The sequence below is a fragment of the Lagopus muta genome, chromosome 3 (assembly GCF_023343835.1).
Source record: "Lagopus muta isolate bLagMut1 chromosome 3, bLagMut1 primary, whole genome shotgun sequence".
In the NCBI taxonomy this organism is placed as follows: domain Eukaryota; kingdom Metazoa; phylum Chordata; class Aves; order Galliformes; family Phasianidae; genus Lagopus; species Lagopus muta.
In genome coordinates, this window is record NC_064435.1 from 57,692,503 (window position 1) to 57,716,692 (window position 24,190).

At 41.0% G+C, this 24,190-nt stretch overlaps 1 protein-coding gene across 3 annotated transcripts in view; it reads right to left on the minus strand.

The window, feature by feature from the left end:
* Window positions 1-24,190, minus strand: part of ZNF516 (zinc finger protein 516) — a 101,631-nt gene that overhangs the window by 35,117 nt on the left and 42,324 nt on the right. For all 3 annotated transcript variants that reach the window (XM_048938953.1, XM_048938954.1, XM_048938955.1), the window contains exon 2: window positions 21,814-23,832. In XM_048938953.1, the coding sequence (XP_048794910.1) occupies window positions 21,814-23,719 (1,906 nt within the window). In that variant the 5' untranslated portion in view covers window positions 23,720-23,832. The remainder of the gene's footprint in view (window positions 1-21,813; window positions 23,833-24,190) is intronic.

The window sequence follows — 24,190 nt, forward strand, 5'->3', positions numbered from 1 at the left end:
CTGCTGTACTAGCAAAGCAAAAACTTTGCTAATCCACATTTTGCTAATTCAAACACCTAATAATTCACATACAAGTAAAAAACTGCTTGTAGCGCAACACTTCTGAATAAGTATTCAATAGCAGGAATCTGTAATGCCATTTCATGTTACTAGGGGCATATTATGAAATACACCAAACAGCAGTCAGCACTGTGTTATGAAATATCAAACCAGACTCTTAGTCTCAACATCTAAGAACAAAGTACCTTTTGTAATGCAGTTTTCTTTTTCCCTGTGCTTATTAATTCATGAAGTTCATTCATTTAAAAAGGCCCTTTAGTCACTGATGTAAATGAACAGGGTTCCACAGTACATCCGTGGGTTTGTGGCTGGAACAGAATAGAGATGGCACTGCCTTCTCCACTGTTATTTCCCATTATTTCTTCACATTCCTCATCAATTCACTGCAAGTTCTCACACCAGGTCCCTACTCAGAAAAAACTGTTTTATTTAGAAGGCCAGAAAATCCTATTTTGACTTACTAAAAATAAAATAAAATAAATAACAAACAAGGCATGCAAACAAACAAAATACAGACACACCTGGACCAGTGACTAAAATTTCTTGGATTTGACTTTGAATGGGGCAAGACCTGCCCTTCTTTGCTGAGTCAAATGCAATAGCAATTAGCCTTTGTACATTATCCACCTTCACAGCTGAGAGCGAAACACAGGCGCTTCTCAGTGCTTCTGCATTGTGTACCGAGCATGCACTAACATGAAATATTTTACTAACAGATTTAATCACATTTGAAGCACATTGTTCTGACAGCACCTGGGTCTTCGTCATCACTCTCCTAACTATCAATGATTCTGGTTAATTTTACAGTCACAAGAGGTGCAAAACTCCATCTGGTCAGCCTACATATTACTGCAGATCTGGAATCATACTGATCAACAAAGTATGTTAGCCAGGAAGGCTCTGTTAAGGTGGAGCAGTGGAGCTGGGCTTGAATTTACCCTGAAGATTCATCACAACTACAGCAGTGCAGAGCACAAGGATTAAGGCTCACTGTGCTATGGGGCTCCCTGGGCAGGGAAAGCAACCGGAGCAGGACTCAGGTGTGCCAGCTGAACTGCTTGGCAGCACGGTGACCTTAGCCTCCTGCGCGTCTGCAGTGTGCACAGCAAAACCCTGCTGCATATTTTTCCTTGGAATGAATGCAGAAGCTGGGGGAAGAGATTTCCTGGTTTAATGCCTATGACTAAAGCAACCTTGTAAGTTCATGAGGCAGGATTTCCAAATGCTTTTTGTTCCCTGCTTGTTCAAATGCCAACCACAGCACCCTCGCCCACGACAGAGCAGCCACGTAGCTGCTACTACCACACGAGCCATCACCGTCCCCATCACCCAACCCTCACAGAGAAGCCCTGCCTCTTGGGCTGGCTAGGAATCAGATGGCAAAACCAGCCATTGCTTCAATGTGCAGGGCCTCAAGCCAAGAGTCCCAAGGCCACATCTGTGCCAGGAGCAAAAATCAGACACCCACAGGACTGTTGGTAGTGATGCAGCTATCCTCTCAAGTCTGTCACTTGCACCATTACAGCCAAAACCTCCCTCTTTTGCATAAGACCAACTTAAAATGCTACTTGACTGACAGGTGTCTCTGTACTAAGGGGTCCTTTACATTAGACCTACACTGGCCATGGAGTGACATCCCTACAAAACCTAACAGAGATGATGCTGTGCCAGCCGTGCAGGCTGCCACTAAGCCTCCTGTGAGAGTTGTCTCCCGCTCATCTTGCTGTGGGCTACTTTGGGTTGTTGCTATAGGCTGGGACCTTACCCCACACACTTCTGTCTCCCAGTACAGGCTCCAGTGTTGATTTCTCCCAAGCCTGTCTGAATTTTACTCATCTTCTAAACATGCCCTCTGCACGAACCCCTGATAAAGAGCATAATCAAATGCAGAAATAAGTCTCCCTATATTTGTACCTACAGCAAGTTCTCAAACTAGCAAACACCCAAGTTACTATGCTTGTAAGTGCCATAAGCAAAACAAATGCAAAATTGAGCATTTTCTAATTCTGGACTTCAGAAAACACCTCTCCATTAGGATGTTAAGTATAGAGATGTAAATGCTCTTTAAAAGCACACAGGCGGGAAGCAAAGCACCCCAACCCTCCAATTGTTTCAGTGCATTCTTTGCATTTATCTAACACACAAACAGAAACAAGCCATGAGCAAAAGAAAGGCACCCCTTCTTTTCTCTGCCTTTGTTGAACGCAACTTCCTATAGCTAACTCACCATTAACCACAGTGCAGAATTCCCCGACCAGACCACGTTTTACTTCATTCAACTAATATTACTCTAAATATGTAAAACAAGAAGGCTGTCATGACCTTGCTGCAGTCACTGATGAAACAACAGCTGGAGTCTTTAAAAACCCAGTGGTTCCATGGCATAAACAATGAAAACTAGGTTATAAAACTCAGCAAAAGGAATTAATAAAAATGACCAAGGGTCACCTGTAGCCTGTCAATCACTGTATCGTTTATAGTTCATACGACAGTAAAAAGGCCCGAATGTTGTCAGAGCTGTACATTGGCTACTCTGAGACCTACCATGAATAATGGATGGAGGTTATCCATTTGAATCCCAGTCTATTATTCAAAACTCTAAACCTGCCGTTCACCAACAGCAAAGAGCACTTTGGATGAAGGATGGAGAGGTACTACAGGGAACCATTTTCAACAATGCAAGCAGTGATGAGGTAATGAAGATTATTTGAAAACAAAAGCTGAATTTTTCTGAGAGCTGAGGCACTACTTTTTGTGATACAGTGAAGCAGCATTTCATGTCTATTTTGCACAGTTTACTTTAAATGAGAAAACATAGCAACAAAAACCAAACTCGAGGCTTCAGACCTAAATCTCTCAAAAGCTTGGTTGCCTGAGTTTAAGTCTGAAAAGTGCATTCATCTCATATACCCTTCCAAGTTTTTGCATTGAGCAACCAATATGTGTCTTTTTGAAAAAGGGACTTCAACCCGCCATAAAAGAAAAAAGAGCTTAATATCCAATCAGGACCTCCCCTGACAAGCATGGAGCTGTTGTTGGAAGAAGGTCAGGTGGAGAGTTAGGAAAAGATGACGATGGGCATGGAACAAGCTGTCCAGGGCAGTAGGCACAACACTGATCTGCCAGAGTCCTACCACTCTCAGACATAGGGTTTGAATTTTGGGTGGTGCTGTGTGGAGCCAAGAGTTGGACTCAAGCATCCTTATGGGTCCCTTCCAAATCGGGGTATTCTATCATCACCATTACAGGGCAATGCTTTGATACTTTTAAAATAAGTAATAAAGAGCTGTATTTCTGAACTACACTGGATGCCTGAGGTACTTAAATGTGTAAAACTGACCTATACTTCATTAATTCTGGCACAGCTGTTATCCAAGTACCTTACTCCACTGATGGCATTAATTCTGACATAGGCAAACAGCAGCACACCTTTGAAATGAAGAGTAAGGTAAAAACAGTGAATATAAATCTGTTAACCACTAACACAACCATTAGTCTGCAAGACAGGACGTTCAACAGCTCACCATGACTGAACTCAAGAACCGCCATCTTGAATTTTAAGTACATACTACAGGGTGCAAAACAGATCATAATTTCATCTCAGATTTAAGAAGGTCAAGCTCACTGAGCCCTCTTTGTATGCTCCATAATGTCAGAATAATCCTGTGCCACAATGACAGGCTGAGAAGATGAATGGCTAAGAACAGCAGCTCTGTTTACTTCTTACAGAAGGAGCTGATCAGCAGTGTTCGAACAAGCCACAGTGTAGTTCATCCTTTGACAAGCAACACCTGAAACAACTTCCTTATCTACATACCTCCCAGAACACAGCAGAAATGTACTTTTTCCCATTAAATATGAAAGACAGGTAGTAGAAAGATTATTTTGCAAATCCAGGGACATCAGAGCCTGCTTTTAATTCCCTTTGCTGAAAAACAAGGCCCTGTCTAGACACCAGCCTTAAGGCTTTCTCTTTGCACATATGGAAGGATAGACTACATTGGAAGTGTAAGGATTGTCAAAAAGCCTGTTTGGACTTTAGCAAGTTAGTATTAAACATTGTGTAGACAGTAAAATTCCTATGTTAATGTCTAATAGAAGCAGAAAAAAAATGCTAGTCCTTTTGAAAAACTCAAATTTTCCACAGCAAAAGCCATCTTCTTTCCAATTCAGCCTGTTAGGAAGCCAGGCCTGAAGAAGACTGTGCTCAGATCTTCACTTTTTCCTACCAGGAGACATTTTGACTGTGTTTTGGAGGCTGCATAATTTGGTCTTTTGGACTTCCAAAATCTATAACACTGGTTTCATACCTGACTTCTTACAATCACACACTCATCATTTCCATCAACAACACAGTGTCATTTATTTTTTTTTTTTACCAGAAACTAAGTAACATCCTGCTTTAACAAAAGAGCAGCATTCCTTCTCTTATGCTTCATGTAAACAGCAAAGCCCAATCCTGCTTCCATCTTTCTCAATGATCATCAACAGATTCCACATGTACAGTCAGCAGTTACTTTCAATGGGACAAATCCTCACTTATTCCACTCCTGAGGCTTATGGATACAAACAGCAAGGAAAGAGGGTGACAAGGCGTTGAAACATCATTTTGATGAGCCAACAGTTGAAGAGACCAAGCAGTTTTCACCAAAAAAATGTACCACTGAATTGGCCAAGTGCTTCATATGGTGGAAGAGTGGCAATTGGGAAGACAGAGAGAGAAAGATTGCACACAAATGATTTATTACTAACATAACTGTGTGGCTTCCATATAATTCCTCAGCTAGATATAAGGTCAAAAGACCAGTATAATATTTGATGTGGATAGGCAAATACAAACAGCAGCATTTAGTAAATCAATTATGAAGATTAAATCTGAGCAAAACATTAGATCTAAAGCCCAAATGAACTTCATCATGTAAGAAAAAAAACTAATTGCACTTTAAAGAAAGCTTAGTAAAATTACTACACAATCAGAAGGCAGTCATTTATTAATACATAAAGATTGTATGCTTCTGTTCTCTTTAGTTAAAATTAGAACTGAAATATGAGTCTTATATGGAAAGAAGCTTTGATGACAGTCATTTATTTGGGAAAGCTTTTCCAGCCTTTTTGTTTCACACAAATGATTTGAATGTTTAAGGCATTTAAATAATTCCATATCTAAGTATTAATAAAGAGATGCTGTCTTTTCCATCTTTTATGTTTTTATTAAACTGATAGTAAAAATGCAGCTGCTGACTTATAAGAAATTCAAAATTAATATACATACAAGCAGGCAGCCATTTTCACAATCTGGCAAGTAACACGTTTCCATAAATAACAAAGAATACAGGGTCATGATATCAGCTGTTGAGAAATTTACTAAGTCACCATATCACTAATTCTGCTGTAACCATTTGCTAGATTGTTTCTCTTATGGCTTGAAACTGAATTTAGAAATGCTTTCACTAAAATACTGCTGAACTTTATATATTACATTCCCAATTTAACAGCTTTATCTCTGCTGCTTTCTCTCTAGAATTCCATACGTCTTTGTCCACACTGAGCACGGCGGATGATAACAGAGCACAAGCTTGGTGGGCAAAGGTTTATGAACATCCGAGTCTGGTCTTCACACATTCATCTGTACACACTGCAACAACACGGGGTTATTTGTCCACATACATGGTCAGATGCACTACTACCCAGCTCTTCAGGCACACGGTATTAGTTAATTGCACGGTACATCAGCTTTAGATAATTAGACACAGCTGTACATTTGAAAATAGTAACACACAGTGGGAAATCCTGCTGGAAGAGTTTTGTCATAAACACTTTCGTGGTTCTCAGATATACCATTATCTACTCCTTACGTCTCTATTTTGATCACTGTTTAAAGTTCTTTGTCTTAACTTTTCTCCTGGGGACTGTGCCAAGTATTCCACTTAAAAATAATTTTGTGGCATTGTCACACAGCATCTTTCTAACAGAAAAATATAGAGACAATTTCTTGAAAATGTAAGCTGTTTCCTTAAAAGAATCAAGGAAAAAGAAAATACTACTTGTAACTGACATTGCTAATGGACAATGAAGGGTTATTACATTTTGCTTTTAAATAGCATGCGGAGTAATGCAATTCAATCTTCATTTTTCTCCAGAAACAGCTCCCCCGCCCCACCCTCAAAGCTGTCAGGAAGCTCCAAGCATTTTTTTTTTTAAATAAAACCATCTCAGATCTGTTTAATTTATCTTCTTTCACAAACATAAAAGTTACAAGCTATATTAGCTTAGAATTGATTTTGACGATCTGATTCTTTAACGATTCAGGTGACTGAAAAAGAAAGAATGACTTGGTTTATTGTGTTGTATTGAAGGAGGATGCTTAAAAATAAAGGAGGGAAATTTATATTGGTGATTCTGAAAGATTAAATGGTCACAAAGGCATGCACGGAACTAAACAGAGCAAAATAAAAATAAACACATCAATCAAATCTGAAGGCATACCTGGCATCACAGAGCCAGAGCACAGCATTAGTTTCAGCAGCATAATGAAGTGATTTCTCTCTTGATTTCTGGAGTGCAGACACAGAAGCGCTGCGATCACACAAGTAACTCCAGAAAGCAGAGCAGAGAAACACCATTTCATTTTGATTCATGAGCTAAGATGCTTTTCCTCATTTTTTCCTAACTGCTGCTAACTGTATTTCTGGTCTCCTGTCCAAGTGAACTCCAAGCTACTGGGGGATTTCCCAAGTGGGATTACGCGTGTTTCTTCTGTTTCTACTAGCCACTTGCAGTGGCACCTGTGACAACTTAGTTGAGCTGGCTGTCAATGACCAGCAACCAAATGTGAGGAAATAGCAGACAGACTATCTCAGAAGACAAAATGTAACTTTGGGGTGGGGTTTCTTCTTCTGTCTGAAATTCATAAGAAATTCTAATTCCTGGGGAAAAAAAGGAACAGAAAATTGAACTATACTAAAATCTTCTGCCTTTTGTTCTAGGAGTTTTTCTTGTTGTTCCTCTCAGCTTTTGCCGAGGTACAGTCACAGTGCATAATATAATTAACTTCCAATTAAGGAAATAGTGGGAAAATGTTTCCCCTTCTATTCCTAGGAAAAGCACTGTGAGGGTGAAAGGTGGGGAAGTCAAAACAGGAGAGCACCACAGCTTAAAGTATAGAGAAGCACCATTAAGACTTCATACAACATCTGTATGACATTTGCACATGCACTCACTTCCAGTGAAGAGACAGAATTCAAAACTAATGGAGAACATCCCAAGTCCCCCAATGCAGGAAGAATCCCATAGCCTTCCCAGCTGTGTTTTCAGGATTGTGAAACGGGAGGCTGGCAAAGCAGCCTATTTTCTACTAAATTGCTTTCACTGCTATTTTTGTGGCCAGGAGGTGTTACAAAGTTCTTAAACAGATCTATCATACTACTGCATGTACTACGAGAGACCAGAGTACATTGAGACTACTGTAAAACAATAGCTACAGAACAACCCTCATCATCTTCCGCTTGTTGTACACAGTAATTGGTTCTAAGGTCAATGCTGTGATGTTGCAACAAAGGACGATAGCTTAAGGGTAAAGAATGAACAGCAGTTGTTAATGGAAGTTTTGTTCCTATACAAATGCCCCAGAAATTAATGAAATAAAATATTCTGTATTAGCAAAACTGATTATGGACACTGTTCAACCTTAGCTCTCCATAAACTGTCCATTTCACCGAGAAAACGCAGCAAATGCTTTCAAGAATCTGAAACAAGAAAAGAACACTAATGATGAATTATGATTTTGAAGCAGATTTGACAAACGCAGCACTTGCCATCAGTGCTAACTTATTTGTGTAATAAATAAGGAAGGAAAGGTACCTGGATTTACAGTGTTACTTGTAAAATATCCATTACTAAGAGTAAGGCAGTTTTGTTCAAAGCCCCATGTGGGACTGCTCGACTGAATCTAAACATCTGGGGCAAGTTATGTATCTGGCTTTCATGCCTTTGGAATGACATGCTACATTTAAGCCAAGAGGTTCAGACACACCACTTTTAACAGCCATATTTCAAAAGTCCATGGCTTTATCATTTTGAATCTTCCCACTCAATAACACTTTCAATTAAAAAAGTTTATTCTTCTTTTCTGCACTCCAAGTAAAAACAGGCATAGACATTGCAGATGTCATCTTCCAAAGTGTTTTCCCAAATCCAGTGAGTACCACTGAGTACTTAAGCTCTCAGATGGAAAGGTACAAAGGAAGAGTCACCTTGACGAATCACAGTGTAAAATGCTAAGATACAGAGGGTATCAAAATGTGTTCTCTCGTTTACACACTTCTTTTCGTTTCCCTCAGGACCTCAGAAAGACTTCTATTTGTTTTTCTTTCACCTGTTCTGCCTCCTTACGCTGCCCTGAGCTCTGAGATTGTTCCCGCAGGGCTGCGGCAGCTGCTCTGCTAAATCTCCTGTGCTGACAAACCCCCACCCCGTGCAGACAGGATTACGCTCAGCTACAGCCTCTCCTTCCCTGGTACTCCACTTTCTCTGTGTGTGCTCTGCGCTCGCTCATTTCCTCCCTTCAAACAACACTCATTTTTACCCTGCCAACTGTGTCTTCACAGCCTAATTCCTCACAGCATGCCAACCTTTCCAGCACGTGCTGACCCAGGGCTGGGCTGTCCTTGTGGCTTTCAATCAGCAAGCTAAAGCCCAGGGCTGGTCTGTCCTTGGGGCTCTTCTATCAGCAAGCTAATGCTGTGACACCACTTACGCAAACATAAAACGCTTACCTCCAGCTTACTTCCTTATGCCATTAATTCACCCGTTTTTCAAGGCTCTATTTAAGGCTCACATTCGCTACAATTCCTACACGAACCACCTATGGTCAGTAGCTGACAAGAGCAGCTGAAATGGTTCAAGTGGGATTTTTGGAAGTAAATGCTCAGCTGTGTCCTTGATCCCTCCAGCAGGCACAGCCAGGGGATTCCCTCAAGGTCTCCTCCCTTCCTCAGCTACACTACATTGTCTAGCCTAAGCCCAGACAAAACTCTGAGACGAAGTCTTCCACTGCTTCTTTTGAGAAACCCCAAAGCACCTTTACTTCTTTACAGTAAGGGTAACAGAGCACTGCAATAGGCTGCCCAGAGAAACAGTGGATTCTCCTTCTGTGGAGATAATCAAAACCCATCTGGACACCTACCTGTGCAACCTTTTATAAGGAGCCTGCTTTAGCAGTGGGGTTGGACTCAATGCTATCTTGAAGTCCTTTCCAACTTCTGCAGTTCTGTGGTTTCTTGTATGATCATCAACGCAAGCTGGATCAAGTCGTGGCCTCTGAATAAAAGAAAATGTCCCCAGCCAGGTCCCACCTTCCCTGTCACAACACAAGCAGCTCTCTGCCCATAGAGCTGCATCCTGGAGCCAACATGGCAGGCAGCTCTGCAGAGGTAAGGAGAGAGACTGCACTTCTGTCTTACTCATGCTTCAAACTGCCAACAAAAGAAGTGCATGTTGGCTATCACAATGGTTGAGTAAAATATTTAAACTTACTGAATATATCCTAAAAAAATTTAATTCTTGCTCTAGTATAAATGACAAAGAAAGACTAGTCCAGAAGAAAATTTTACTACCACATATAACTACTTATGCATTAGTAACATCTGATTTCCCACTGTTCATATGAGGGACTCGCATGCTGGCAACACCAGAGATCTAAAAAACCAAAAACAACAACAACAACAACAACAAAAAACAAAACACAAATCTAATAGCTCTATTGCAAAATAAAGTGATTATGTTTGAATTATACCTAATATATCATGCCTTCTATTTTTATTAATTTTATTAATGAAAACAAAAATCAACACTGCACATTTCCCACACAAACAACTGTGCTGGGCATCCTTGTCAAACATATTTAGCAATACAATAGCAAGTAAGTGATTCTCATGTGCACCAATTTGCTGTTCCAGAGCAATCCAAGTAAACAATTACTTTTTCCTGTTAGAATTTTACTCTCTGTTCTGTTTTTGGCAATTTTTCCTAAGGCTTCTCTAGGCTTCAGAAGTACTTAAGGTTAAGATGTTTGTGAGAGATTGGTGTGCGTGTGGACATAGCAAGTGTAAGGACAAGAAACTTCTGCAAAGTATTAGAAGAGGTTTAGGATTAATGTGTTCCATGTGCAGTGTAAGCTGTATTTCCTGAATACTCTTTTAAGGAAAGAGAAAGGCCTCTTTACTTCATTACCTAGTAAAAAAAAGTTTCACTACCTACTGAATAAATGCTAATTGCAGAAAACTGAGCAATCTTGTGGTTCACTGATGCTCCACATTACCAAAACATGCAAAGGGCAAAGTCCAAATGCAGCACTTGCTCCACTACCTTGGGGTACAGCGGGGATAGGAAGAGATGAAGCCTTTGCATCTCTCTATCACCCTGACTCTTACAACACGTTGCACTCAGTCTTTCACCATCGTGACACTTGCTCGAAATCACTATATTAAAACATGCAGAAAATGTTCCATGGAGAGCAAAAGTGCTGTTTAGATTGAGGTTGGTTTTTCTGAAAGAATCCATGTATTTCCCTTGTGGCTGTGTTTTCTTCCCCCCAAAATTTAGTTTTTTGCTGACAGCAGCTTGCCTCAAATGCTATTTAAGTAGTAAGACATCACAAGACATATGCTATTCTGAGATAACACACACCTCTGAAGTACTGTTAGGTGTAGCTGATGCCTTCAACTGCCTGATGAATTTGTTATCTCAAAGAAACACAAGGTTTGGGAGGGTCTTGTATTACGGACTAAATCCAAATTTAGTCTTAAAATTAAAAAAAAAAAAAAAGGGAGAAAAAAAGTGTTTTCCTATCTCTTCAGAAGAAAATAGATTTCACTTAGAGTAACTATCCCTAATATAAGGCTGCCAAAACAAAACCAAGATTACAGCTGTGATACGACAACAAAATCATTTTAATGGCTGCTTATTCTTCTGTTACTTGAAGTAACAGAGAAAATGAAGTGATATTTGAAGTGAGAGATGGCCGATCTGGAAAACAAAGTTCTAAAAGAATGTAAGACTGTGTCTAAAAAACACGTCCTGTAAAAAATACTGACCCTGACAAAGAGGAGTATCTACACCCATACTCAAGTTACAATAACCATTTATTGTGAAAGTTCTTGTCTTTCTCACATTAACACTGCCTTGGTAGAGAATCTGCACTTTAAATGAATGAAGTGTTGGATTTTCATTATTAGCATCACTAAAACATTACTGAACCTATTAACAGAATATCCACAAAAGGCAGTTTTGAGATTTGCTCCTCACAGTGTCTTATCTGCTAGGACTGAAGTCTGAATGCTCCAGTAGATTTCAGGATATGTAATTTACACTGGCATTGATTACTGAAAAGAAACGTTTCTCTGTTTTTCCTTCAACCTCGAGCCAGCAGGTGCCAAGTGGTTCAACAAAGCAATTAACGATGACTCCAACCCGACTTCGCAGAAGCTGAAAACCAAGCCAGCAGTTACCACTTCTGCTAGATCAGCGCCGAGGCATTCAGCAATTCACCAGTTCAAACCCTTGCTGTCTATAAACAAGAAAAGCTGTGGAGGGACTTTTTAATAAGGGCAGGTAGTGACAGGATGAGGAGAAATGGCTTTAAACTGGAAGAGGATAGATTTAGAAGATTTATCAGGAAGAATTTTAGAAGATTTAGAAATTTAGAAGATTATCAGGAAGAAATTCTTTACTGTGAGGGTGGTGAGACACTGGAACAGGTTGCCCAATAATACAGTTGTGGATGCCCACAATCTGAAGGCGTTCAAAGTCAGGCTGAATGGGGCTCTGAGCAACCTGGTCTAGAGGGAGGTGTCCCTGCCTATTGCAGAGGGTTGGAACTACGTGATCTTAACGGTCCATTCTATGATTCTATGAAAAACAAATTCTCCATGAAAACAAGTTCATTAGACTTTTACAGTTCCATTCCAATAATGCCTGGATGCTGGTCACAAAGCATAGAACAGTAGCAGTCACAGACCAAGCACAAAAAGAATCTGAAAGTATCAGAGACTAGTTCTAGGACATTGAAAATAACGATACAATGAAAAATAGGAAGTTTTTTCTCCAGTGTCCATAAAATTTACTATATATGTTTTTAGTGACTCTCAAAAAATCCATGTTTACTGATGATAAATCTTGAAAGCAATCAAGAGCAAACAGAGTAATGGGAAAAAAAGGTTATTGACGCTCTCTCTGTAAAGGGTTCCCTTGACTGCAGCTAAGTTGCTCTTGACTTTTAGTGGTTTGACTGATGCCACAGCCAGGTCCACTCAAGCTAAAGCTGAATAACTGAATGAGACTACTGGTGTAGGAAATAAGTAAATAAATACAAGAATAAAGTGAAGTCAGGTGACCTAATAAAATCCGTATTTGCAAAACCCAGCTGCAGAAAACAACTTAGCTATGCATACACCAAGCTAAACTCTGCGTTATTTTTATATCCTGTGCAGCTCTGGATCCCACTAGGTTTCAGCTGAGGCCCATTCCATCCACAAAGACACATCAAGAGCATCCACTGCCAAACCCAGCCCTTAACAAAGAAAACCTGACTCTCAGGTTAAGACGGATCAAAACTGTGAACCATAATGTTAAGGGCAGCAAAAAAGATCAAACATCAAAGACACTCACACTTATCCCCTGTTAGCAGCCATTTACAGACCAGCAGAATCCCATCTCAACACAGCCATGGTGCTACAGAAATATTTGGAAATCAGATTAAAGCCACTAGCATTGCACAATTTGCATTACTTAAATCTTGTTTTACTACTTGGGGGGATGGGGTCCTTGCTCACCAATCAGAAACTACTAGAAAATAAAAGCATTACACAATGTGATTTTATGCCTATAAATGTCAAAGGGTGATATTTCACGTGCTATATATTAATGTAACAGACACATCAGTAAATTGCTACAGTGGCTTTTAAAAAGGACGCAAGGTTAAGGTAGGCATAAAGAAGTGATGTTTTTGTGGAAGCTGTTGAAGTTACTGAAAGCTGAATTCAAAAGTAGGTGTCTTATATGCTGAAGTTTAAAAAACTTGCTGAAAAAGAGCTAAAAGCCAACTGCAAAAACTGGACCCGCTGTGCAAATACATTAAACATAACGGGAGGTATTTTTTTGAACGCATAAACTAAATCCAGCATTGCTAATAGTTTTCCACATCCCTGGAAAAAAAAAAAAAGTATATATATATTTTTACATTCTTGTTGCATTGGTAAACATGAAATGGACACTGGTGTTTTAGACAGGATTAGCCAGACACAAACAGTCCTTGAAGAACCTGGTGTGACAGCAATTTCAAAAGCTACTGAAGAAGTATGAAGATGTAATCTCGCTTTGGGCATCTTACACAAGCTTCAGGGCAAAGTTTATCTTGCTATCACGTCCCTTTAAGAAACCACACTCACCTCCTTGCTTCCTCACAGATAAAATAAAGACTGAGGAAACCTATCACTCTCTCAGTATCTCTGTACAAGTTTTCTTCCCAGCTGAGCCATGCCTCCGTTGTTCATATCACATACCTACAGCTACAATAAAATAAGTGTAAACAACACACTGACCTAATAGAGTCACTTGTAATTGTGCATGTCAACCAGACAGAAGAAAGTAACAGTTAAAACTAAAATACAGTGGAAATATCTATGATGTACAAAATTCTGCAGTACTTACACCATGGGACTCCCACTGAACCATTTGTACAGAATAAAATGAGTGCAACAGTTGCATTAGTAAATTCAAAATGTTGCTGAAGTTCGCTCTCCATCAACAACTAACAACTTCTGCTATAACTGCCACACCTGGCACAAGTCATGCACTTACCCAGGTATTTCCATCTCAGCCAGAGCTTGCTGCCTTAGTTCTGACTTGAGCTGACTGTGCGTTATCTGCTCCCCATCACCCTGCCCCACTGCAGGAGCAGCTGGAGCTCCTGTTCAGCTCTTGTGCTGGCCACCCACACAACATCAGGCTGAGTAAGACAGGACCTAGTAACAAGGAGCTTGGTAATCAGGAACACAGTGGAAATTACCCAAGATGCCTACAGGGCAATCATTAAATGTTCCTTAGTTAGTATGATGTCAGGGTAATATATAGCATTAAAGGGTACAGACTGCATTATCCCACAGCTACTGCCCTGTTCCAATCAATCATTTTTGTAAGAGCTTCTCGGAGCACAGCCTCCAGGAGCCTAAAATAAAGGGCTAAACAACTTGATGCTTATGAGGTACATGCACCAAAGAAGGTTTTTAAACACATATCAGGAAGTCCTGTGTCTCTCTTCTCTTTCTCCTTGATACATACTTCAGTGATTCTGGCTGCCTGCAATCTTTTTGTCATCTATTTCCTTGAGATGATCAGAATTATTTCTATTTCGTTCTGTTCCCTCAGTTCTTCCCATTCATATTGTCCCATCATTAAGAAGGTAAATAAAAAAAAAAAGCTATTGTGGGTGACAGCACCACAGGAAGATACTCACACTGCAGATTTTCACTGCAGTCCTGAAGATTGTACTAGGGACCAAAGGGGAGGGAAGAGGCAATGGAGTACTGCTGTGCAGATGCACAAAGGTCTGTACTGATCGAAAATGCTTAAACCTGCAATGCTTTGCGAAGAAATTTGAGCTCATAAGAAAACACCATCCCCCATGCAGCTTTCCCACATGCATCGAAATGGGGCTATGTGCATTACTGCAAGGTAGAAAAGTTTCTGAACAGTATTATTAGACATGGCACAACTATGATTCAGTAACTGATTCAGTCCTGATCCACTCAATTTGTACATTGCAAAGTCCAAACTATGCCTAGCAGATCTCATTTCTGCAAGCACAGGGTCCTTGTCTCTTTTTTTCCCCTGATGACTTGAATTGTCACTCTGCTATACTTTAAAGTCTCAGCATTAACAATAAAAACAATTAGTGAGAGCTGTAAAGTTGAGATGGTTTTGTATTCCAACAACCACTCCTGAGCAACACCAAAATTAACTGCTACATGAAGAGCATAATCCCAGCAAAATGTTATTTTCATTGTAGGGTTCTAACAGGAGCCACAGACGCTGTTCTGCTTTGAATTTACTCCATTACAAGGAAATCTGGGGCAGTAGTTACCAGCTGTCCTGCATAGAGATATTCCCCAAATTTTAGTACACTTATTCTGGTAAATAAATAATGCTAAATAATTTCAGCACACTTAAGATTGTACCTATAGAACAAGAACTTCATTTGGTGTAAGACGTCATAATAGCATTGTCTTCAGTGGCAGTTATAGAATCACTGAGGTTGGAAAAGCCCCCTAAGATCACCCAGTCCAACCATCAACCCATCCCTACCATGCCCACTGACCACATCCCTCAGTGCCACATCCACATGGCTCTTGAACACCCCCAGGGATGGTGACCCCACCACCTTCCTGGGCAGCCTGTGCCACTGCCTCACTGCTCTTTTGAAGAAGAAATTTTTCCTAATACCCAATCTGAAGCTGATGCAACTTACAGCCAATGCCACCCGTTCTATCACTAGTTATCTGGGAATAGAGGCCAACTACAGAAAGCAATTTGCACTAAATGGGAGTCTGGCATGAGAAGTTCCTAAAGCACAGTCATTTGATTAAGCTACATAGCAAAATCTATAAATAGCAGAGAGGATTTCCCTTGTATACCCTTGTATACAGATAAACATATTTTCATATAAGCAAAAAAAGGAAGTTCTGGCATTAGATCTTGGCAGCTATATTGCATGCACTCAGTTTTTCCAACAGTATATGTTCACGAGAGCTATCTTTCTTTACTCCTCATTCTTACTCTGGAGTTCTAACATATTTTTATTTTTCTGTTTTCACTTGCAATGCCACTCTACATATACGTAGTGTTCTTCTTCCCCAAACAACAGTCTCACCATTCCACCGGAAAATAAAAGCAACTCTTGAAGATGCTTACCTTTTATTTACTTATTTTAAATCAAAACCCCTATGAGATTAGGCACTTTTTGTTATGGTACCAGCTCTTGGATTTGTAAGAACTTATATCTGAACAAAAAAAAAATATATCCAAATCTATGCTTTACAAATCTCTGCCAGTCTAACAAATGTCATTATCTTTCTATTCTAGCATTGCAATTTACATACAGGATTTTCTTATAATGTTTTTGGGATAAATGCAATCTGTTACATCTTAGTGTTTGTATAATCTGTAGCAATTCATAGGTAGCTCTCCTCCCTTTCAGCTCACTAACAAATACACTAAGACACTAAATCCATTGGATTTCTAAGAGTGTTTAAACAAATGCAAACAAGCCCAGGCACTTCTTCTTTTCTTTTCTTTTCTTTTCTTTTCTTTTCTTTTCTTTTCTTTTCTTTTCTTTTCTTTTCTTTTCTTTTCTTTTCTTTTCTTTTCTTTTCTTTTCTTTTCTTTTCTTTTCTTTTCTTTTCTTTTCTTTTCTTTCCTTTCCTTTCCTTTCCTTTCCTTTCCTTTCCTTTCCTTTCCTTTCCTTTCCTTTCCTTTCCTTTCCTTTCCTTTCCTTTCCTTTCCTTTCCTTTCCTTTCCTTTCCTTTCCTTTCCTTTCCTTTCCTTTCCTTTCCTTCTCTTCTCTTCTCTTCTCTTCTCTTCTCTTCTCTTCTCTTCTCTTCTCTTCTCTTCTCTTCTCTTCTCTTCTCTTCTCTTCTCTTCTCTTCTCTTCTCTTCTCTTCTCTTCTCTTCTCTTCTCTTCTCTTCTCTTCTCTTCTCTTCTCTTCTCTTCTCTCTCTCTTCTCTTCTCTTCTCTTCTCTTCTCTTCTCTTCTCTTCTCTTCTCTTCTCTTCTCTTCTCTTCTCTTCTCTTCTCTTCTCTTCTCTTTCTCTTCTCTTCTCTTCTCTTCTCTTCTCTTTTAATAAATTAAAACCAAGGAAGAACATCCAAATACTTACAACTTAGTGAATCCATATCATCAACCCAGTGGATGTACCGGGAGATGCAAACACAAGAAGCTCCTGCAGCTCTGCCACCTGTTTGTGTGACTGTACCTGACCTCTTGTTTGTTATCATGCAAAACCTCCTGACATCACCCACCTCAGGCCAGGATGCTGTAAGTCCTTTGGCTTCTGTGCAAGATGCCCAAAATCTTAGCTCTGCCTTGGAGGGTTCAAAATCCAGTGCTGTCCTACATTTCCTTCCATTCTTTCTTATTGTCACCTCTCGTCTTGCCCTTCCATTGAGCTCATCTTCTCACCAAACCACTGGTATATCCCAATGCAAAAAAAACACAGTCACACACAGATGTTTTGTTTTCATTGTTTGTTTTTGTACTCTGTGCTTTCCAGCCATTTGTGTCCGTCTTATCTTTTCAGACTAGGAGCTCCTTACGCCTCGCACTGTATTTGTACAGGGCCTCACACAATAGTTTTCCTCTGCAATCAGTCCCTTCCTGCATTAGCCAGCATAATAAAACCAGCATGTATTGAGTAAGAATGAATCAGTTACTCCTTAAAGCATTTTGAAAATTTGGAGGAGTCTGACATAGGAAAAAAAAAAAAAAAAGAAAAAAAAAAAGGAAAAGAAAACAGAAGGAAGAGGCAGAAAAGAAACAAAACAAAATGGAGGAGACTATTCCCACTGAAAGCAACATCACCTCTAAGATGCAAAACACTCTTTCCTTTCACTTGCTTCCCTTCTTGATAATGTCAGGCTAGAACAACAAGCATTCCTCTCATTTATTCCTACATAACAATCCTGGGTTTGGTGTCTGACTGTTTCTTCCTCCTTCTAGGTTTATTTTAGTATTTTGCATTCAAACACCATATTTGGCAGAAAGGAAAAGCAGCAACTTTATGACATTCTCCCTTTCCCCAAGATATAGATTGGGATATCAAAGACTTGCTGTTTTAGTACATGTTTGCTGAGCACCAAGTAGTATTTAAATTGTTTTCACTTCTTTTCTTCATCTTTCCACCTGTCAGAAGCAGTTATATCTTTAAAATCATACTTCCTTCTTTATTTCAGGACTGAAATAGTCCCTGGTGCCTACTATAACAAAATGCAACACTCGAATTCTAAATATATCATGACCACGTGAGTGCCTGCATTAAGCCTTAAAAATACTGACCACTGAATGCACACATATGTACATGCACACAGACTGAACTGTTTCATTTGCACATTAAATACTGCATTTTAGGAGAGAAGCTGTTAGACTGAAGGAAAAAAAAAAAGTATTTTTCCTTCCACTTTTATTGCTGTACAACTTCCCTTTTCTTGCTTAGTCATAACACTGGAGTTCTTTTAATTAAAAAGTTAAAATCATAGAATCTGTCTTTAAATTGGTGAAGTGCTAAGCAACAAATTGCCAGTGGCTCAAACAGTGTCAAACTCAACTGAGTGGAAATTCAGGTACAGTTTGCTAGTGACATGAATGCCAAATAAAAACAAAGACTCATTTGGAGTAGGGAGAGCTCAAAATTATTCTAAGTCTGCTCTTAGCAGACAGACCGCACTCTGGGGCTCCTTTTCCCAGGTGGCTGTCATACAAAGCACATGTATATGGTGCATATGACAAGTCCATATGATGGGCATCACAAGGTACTCTGCACATGAAATATAAGAGAATTGTTTCATTTTTTGCCCTCCTAATAAGATGGAAAACAGTTTGTAACCTGCCAGCTTCCCCCTGGCAGCTGATAAGCAGGGTCTGCATGCATCACTCTCATGCCTGAGAAATCATTATGTTACTCTACGTACACAGCAGAGACAAATTACTGATGTGTTAAGAGCAAAGAAGTGGCTACCCTGGAGGCTCTCAACCCCATTTCACATGCAAAGTGCATTCCTTGCTTTCCTCCCAATAAGCTCTGCCACTTTTCCCCAGCTCCAGTCACCCTCAGCCCCAGCATCTGTTGGCCCTAAGTGAGCATGGAGGTGCACACCCAGCTCCCTTGCAAGATACTGGGCAAGCCAGTTACTACCTACCCTGTGTGTCAGCAGGACCAACTCAGATTAGTACATTAAATGCACAGAGGGGCCTTCAGCTGAATTAGGACTAGAACTTTCAATACCTGGTAGTACCAAGATCCCTCTTCTGACCCTGTGTAACATGGTTAATATGTCAAATGGGGGGGAAAATAGATATGAAAGTAAACTTATTCAAAATAACCTTGTGATTAATGCAAGATTTTCTTGACCACAGTCTGAGTAAAAATACTACCACAACAGGCACATCAGGAAGAGGAACCGAGAGCACGGTTTGCCCTCCTCTGCTGGGGGTGGCTGCTGTCTGGGGCACTGGAGCTCTGCTCTCAAAAGAAAAGGTTCAGCAGCAAGAATGGCTACAACAAACCACAGCAGAGGACAGCAAAATTCTGCACTTCTAGGACAAAATGCATTTGAAGGTCACACTGGACCATCTGATTTTAACAGGATGTACACAAGTGTGGAATTTGGCCTGCATTCTTAAGACCTTATGCCTATGGTAGCAGAGGAGGAAAAGAAAGCCTCTCCAGTTAAAACTGTAATTTGCAGAAGAGTAAAACCAATCCTACAGCTTGCTGGAGAAAAGGACAACAGTCCCATAGCAAACAATGTAAGTGCAGCCTCAGCAAACCTGATACCAGAAAGAGAAAAGTGAGAAACTTCAGTCCTGAAATTTGATGTGCTATGGGAAAAAAAAAATCCTTCCTTTTTAATTAAAAAGTCTTGTAAAAGACTTTTTAAGACTTTTTGTAAACTTGTAAAATATAAAATGCAGCAGCCATTATCACAGACAATCAATGCAAACGCATCCCTTTTCTAAGATGTATATTTAGGCCTATCAGTTTTCTTCTTCTTTAGTATTCAGCAAAATAGATAAGAACCAATTTCACACCCAAAGGAATGAGTTTCCTGGTGTTGGTTAGAGACAGTGGTTAATCCAGTCACCTTAATTCCTGTGAGAGAATCTGCTGTGCAACTCAAACTCTCACGTTTCACTCATGAGACAAGGGCTGAGCTTCAAGTGAGGTAAGAACTGGGACAGGGAAAGAGATGAGACAGCTCCTCTTGTTAAAAATAAAGTGCTGAATAGGGAGAGCACAGAAGAACAGCCTTACTGTTTGAACATCATGTGAAAAGTGTTCCAGTGTTTTCAGCCTGTCTCCAGAGAGATGGTTTTCCATCACAGCGGTTTCCATAAGGGCACTGTACATTACACAGGTAAAATATGGCAGCCCCACTTAACTCCAGACAAAGCTGCAGCTTTAGAACTACGTTTCATATCAATTGTACAGAGGTGCTTCAAGCAGCAGCTGATGGGTTTACACGCAAAACAAGTACAGTCCCATAAACAACTTTTTTTTTTAAAGGATTCAAATCCAAGAAATGTAGATGGGAAAACCAAATACTGTGTTTTTTAACTGTGCAAGTAATAACAGTGACAATATTTGAGTTAACTTGTCACTAGGACTTCTTGGAGTTGTGAAATGGACAAGAAAGCATTAAAAAGGGTGGGGGTTCTCAGTTTAATTTAAATTTCTGTTCTCCTGTGCACCCAACTTGTCCACAGGGGAGTTGACCCAAGTTATAGTTAAACCAAGTTGAGGACCCTTCTTGTAATTATTAATGACAAATGGATGGGTTTCATGAATCCTCCTTTGTTCCCTCCTCTTCCTGAACACTTTGACAGCCACATTGTCAAAGAGTGGTGGCCCCAACATTAGCTGCCTTTAAAAACCCCCAATATTTTATGAAAGAAGCTTGATGACACAATATCCCAGACTGCCTTACCACTGTACTTACTAAAAATGTGCAGTTATTAATACACAGCACTGGCAAGCATTGCTTTGGGGTCACTATGGGGTTTGCAGCCACTGGAGAAAGCACTACATTATATCCACCTTCCTCTACAATGAGATGGTCTTGAAAATGAGTTTAATTTACAGATAACATTGTTCTTCAGAGAGAGAAAAAAAAAAAAAAAGGAACAAAAAGAGGAGGAGTATGTTAATATTTGCCTAACAAAACCAACAAAAAAAATCCACATAAGGCCAGAAAAGAAAGAATGGTTAATCTCATGTTTCTAAGAGGGCATTATAAAACAAATAATGGTAAACAACAAAAATCAGAAGAAAAAAAAAAAAACATACAAAAGTGGTTAATAGTGTTCTTTTAAATATTTACTTTGCTGTTATTTGGAGCATAATTTGTTCCATTTAGTAGCGTTGGGCTCAAAGGACCGCTTTAACCCGAAGAGATTAATTATAGCCCTTGGAGTTATAAACACAAGTTTGAGAAGCAAAGCAGAAAGGAGAGGAGAGAAACACCTTCCATGCTGGCTATTAATGAGTTCACATGCTTAGGAGCAACACCACACAAGATGCACCCTTCCTGAATGAGCTTGCTGAAGGTAGGACTGGGGTTGGGTGTCCATAATCTGGGGAAAAATAGCCCCTGAGATGTCACAGAATGGAAAAAGACCTCTAAGTCATCTAGTCCATCTACCAATATCGTCCACTAAACCCTAGGTACCCATCTACATGTTTCTTGTGCTGGGAGGGCAGCATGACGTAACAGCAGAGGTAACTTGCTGCAGGTCACTGAGATAATTCTTGGGTATCCCCCACTGAAATACAAATTTACCTGCACCTTCTGAAGACATCCTCTGACCTTACATCTATCGCAACAGCATCAACGAAACTGCGACACGGAGCAATGCATGTTGGGCACAGGGCTCCATCCTGCCCACACACTTTGCTCACTGAGTGCCCCAGCCAGCAGCCATCTTACCTAGCGAGGGGTCGGCCGCTCCCTCCTCTGAGCTCTCCTCAGCCCCCTCTTCCCCCAGGCCAGAGGTGGCCGAGTCCTCCAGAGCAGACGCGGAGTCAGGTGTGCTGGGCCCACTGACGGAACCCAAGTCCCCCTCTTCGCTGCTGGAGCCATAGCGGTCGGGCTGGGCGGCCGTCCCACCTTCACGGCAGCTTCTCCGTTCCTTGCGGTGCACCCGCGAGTGCAGCACCATTTGGTGGTAGGTGCGGAAGATCTTGCCGCACTCGAAGCACTCGGTGGACTTGTTCTGGGCGGCCCGCCTGCCCTGCCGTGAGGAGGGACGGTAGTCCACATCACCCTGGGCAGGCGGGCAGCTCTCCCCGGGCAAGACGTTGCTGGCCTTCTCCAGGCGCCCGCTGGGACAGCTCTTCTTCTTGGGGTTGCTGGAAGAGCTGGGCGAATCCTGCTCCCGCTTGCGCTTCTCCTGGTTGACGAGGATGTACTCCCTCTTATCTTTGTCGTAAGTCACATCCGCATCCGCCAGGGCCTCGTCCCACCCCAAATACTTCACATACTCGGAGGGCTCTGCTACTTTTCCTTTGGTGGCCAGCTGCCAAGCTTGGTAGCTACTGACTGGATCCAGCTCAGCTACTCTTTTTCCAGACTGTCCTCTTGTAACTCTATCCATCCCTACAGATGGCCTTAGACTGAGACACTGCAAGAAAAACTGCTTTGTTACTGAGGGGCTCAGGCTCCCATCGATTAAGCCCTCGGCTTTATCCCCAGTGCTGCCCCGCTGAGCCTGGTAGTGCACAGCATTATGTGCTTTTAGGCTTTCCATATTTGTAAACAGATTTCCACACTTGGCGCAGACTTCGTACAGGGACAGGCCAGTCACAATCGTCTCCTCCTGTATCACATCATTGATAGTGGCTATGAGCTCCAGCTCGTTTTTCAGTTTGTTTTTGCTCCCAGATCTCGGGCCGTGTGACTTCATGTGGTTTTTGAGAAACCAGGGCTCTTTGAATCTTCTGCCACAAATGTGGCAGCCGTGATCAAATGAGCCCCTATGCTTTTTCATGTGAGCTTTAAGGAACCAGGTCTGACTGAAAGCCTGGCCACAGACTTCACAAGGAAACTCACCGGCACTCAGCTCACTCTTGCAGTTCTCAGTGTAGGCCTCCCCATTTGGGACCTGAGCAGTAACATGGTCCTTCTCCACATGGCTTAACAATGACTCCTCCCTCAGGGTCATGAAGCTACACAGCCTGCACTTGAATGGTTTGTGGATCTGGTGCAGGTGCTGCTCCAGGTCCTTCTTCCTTTCAAATCTGCTTTTGCAGAAGGTGCATGGGTAAGCAGACAGCTTGCCATCCTCCTCAGCAGGCGTCACCTCTGTGATGTCCTTTTTGCTGCTTCTTAACAAGATCTTGCTGCTGTCTAACTGAGCACTACCATTCAAGATCTTGTTGCAGGCAGACGTGCTTTTGGTGGGGCTGGTGCAGCCGCCAAGGCCCTCCGACACTCCCATCTCGCCCAGCTGAGCCTCTCCCATCTCCACCTCATGTCCCTGACTTAAAGTGCCTGCCCTGTGGCTACGGATGTGGATCTTCAGGTTGCCTTTTTGGGAAGCTCTGTGATCGCAGTAAGGGCATTTGTAGGGCTTCTCACCTGTGTGCTTCCTCATGTGCTGCGATAAGGAGCTCTGAAAAGGGAAACTTTTACCACAAATGCAGCAGCTGTGGCACATGGTCTTGTCAGCATCCATGTCGTTCTTGCTCAGCTTGCCTGGGCTGGAGGATCTCCGTAATGCCATTTCTGCTTCTCTGCTACGATCCATCTGTGTTACTGCAACAGTGGGTGAGTGGGGCAGGAGGATTAAAGCATGTTCAGCAGCAGAGGAGGGTTGAACTGCGTTCTCAATCATACGGTTCTGCGGAGATGTTTTATTGCTTCATTCTTGGAGTAACATTTCTCCTTGCAGCTGCTCAAATCGCTGATTTATTTCTGCGTGTTCTGTAAGTGGATGGCGGAGATCACCTGGAACAAGAAGAAAAGCACATAAACTTACAAAAATCATGTAAGCAGATTCTTAAATGTATTTCAACCCATTAATATTTTGACTTCAACAGATTCTGACGCTTGTGCCACACTCGTAAGCACACTATGCTACGATTTATTGCACCAAGAAGCAGCTTCTCTGATATTGTAGACTTCAATGGCAAGCATTCAAAGCACCATTAATAAAATCCAAAAGGAAGAAACTATGAAAAAAGAATTAAATTTCCATAAACTTACATCACGTTGTCTTTATAGAAATGCAAACTTTAAAAATATTTTTTGTTTTAAAACCAAGCAGAAGTGGCTAAAAAATGCAGCTTACATGAGGAAAACATTT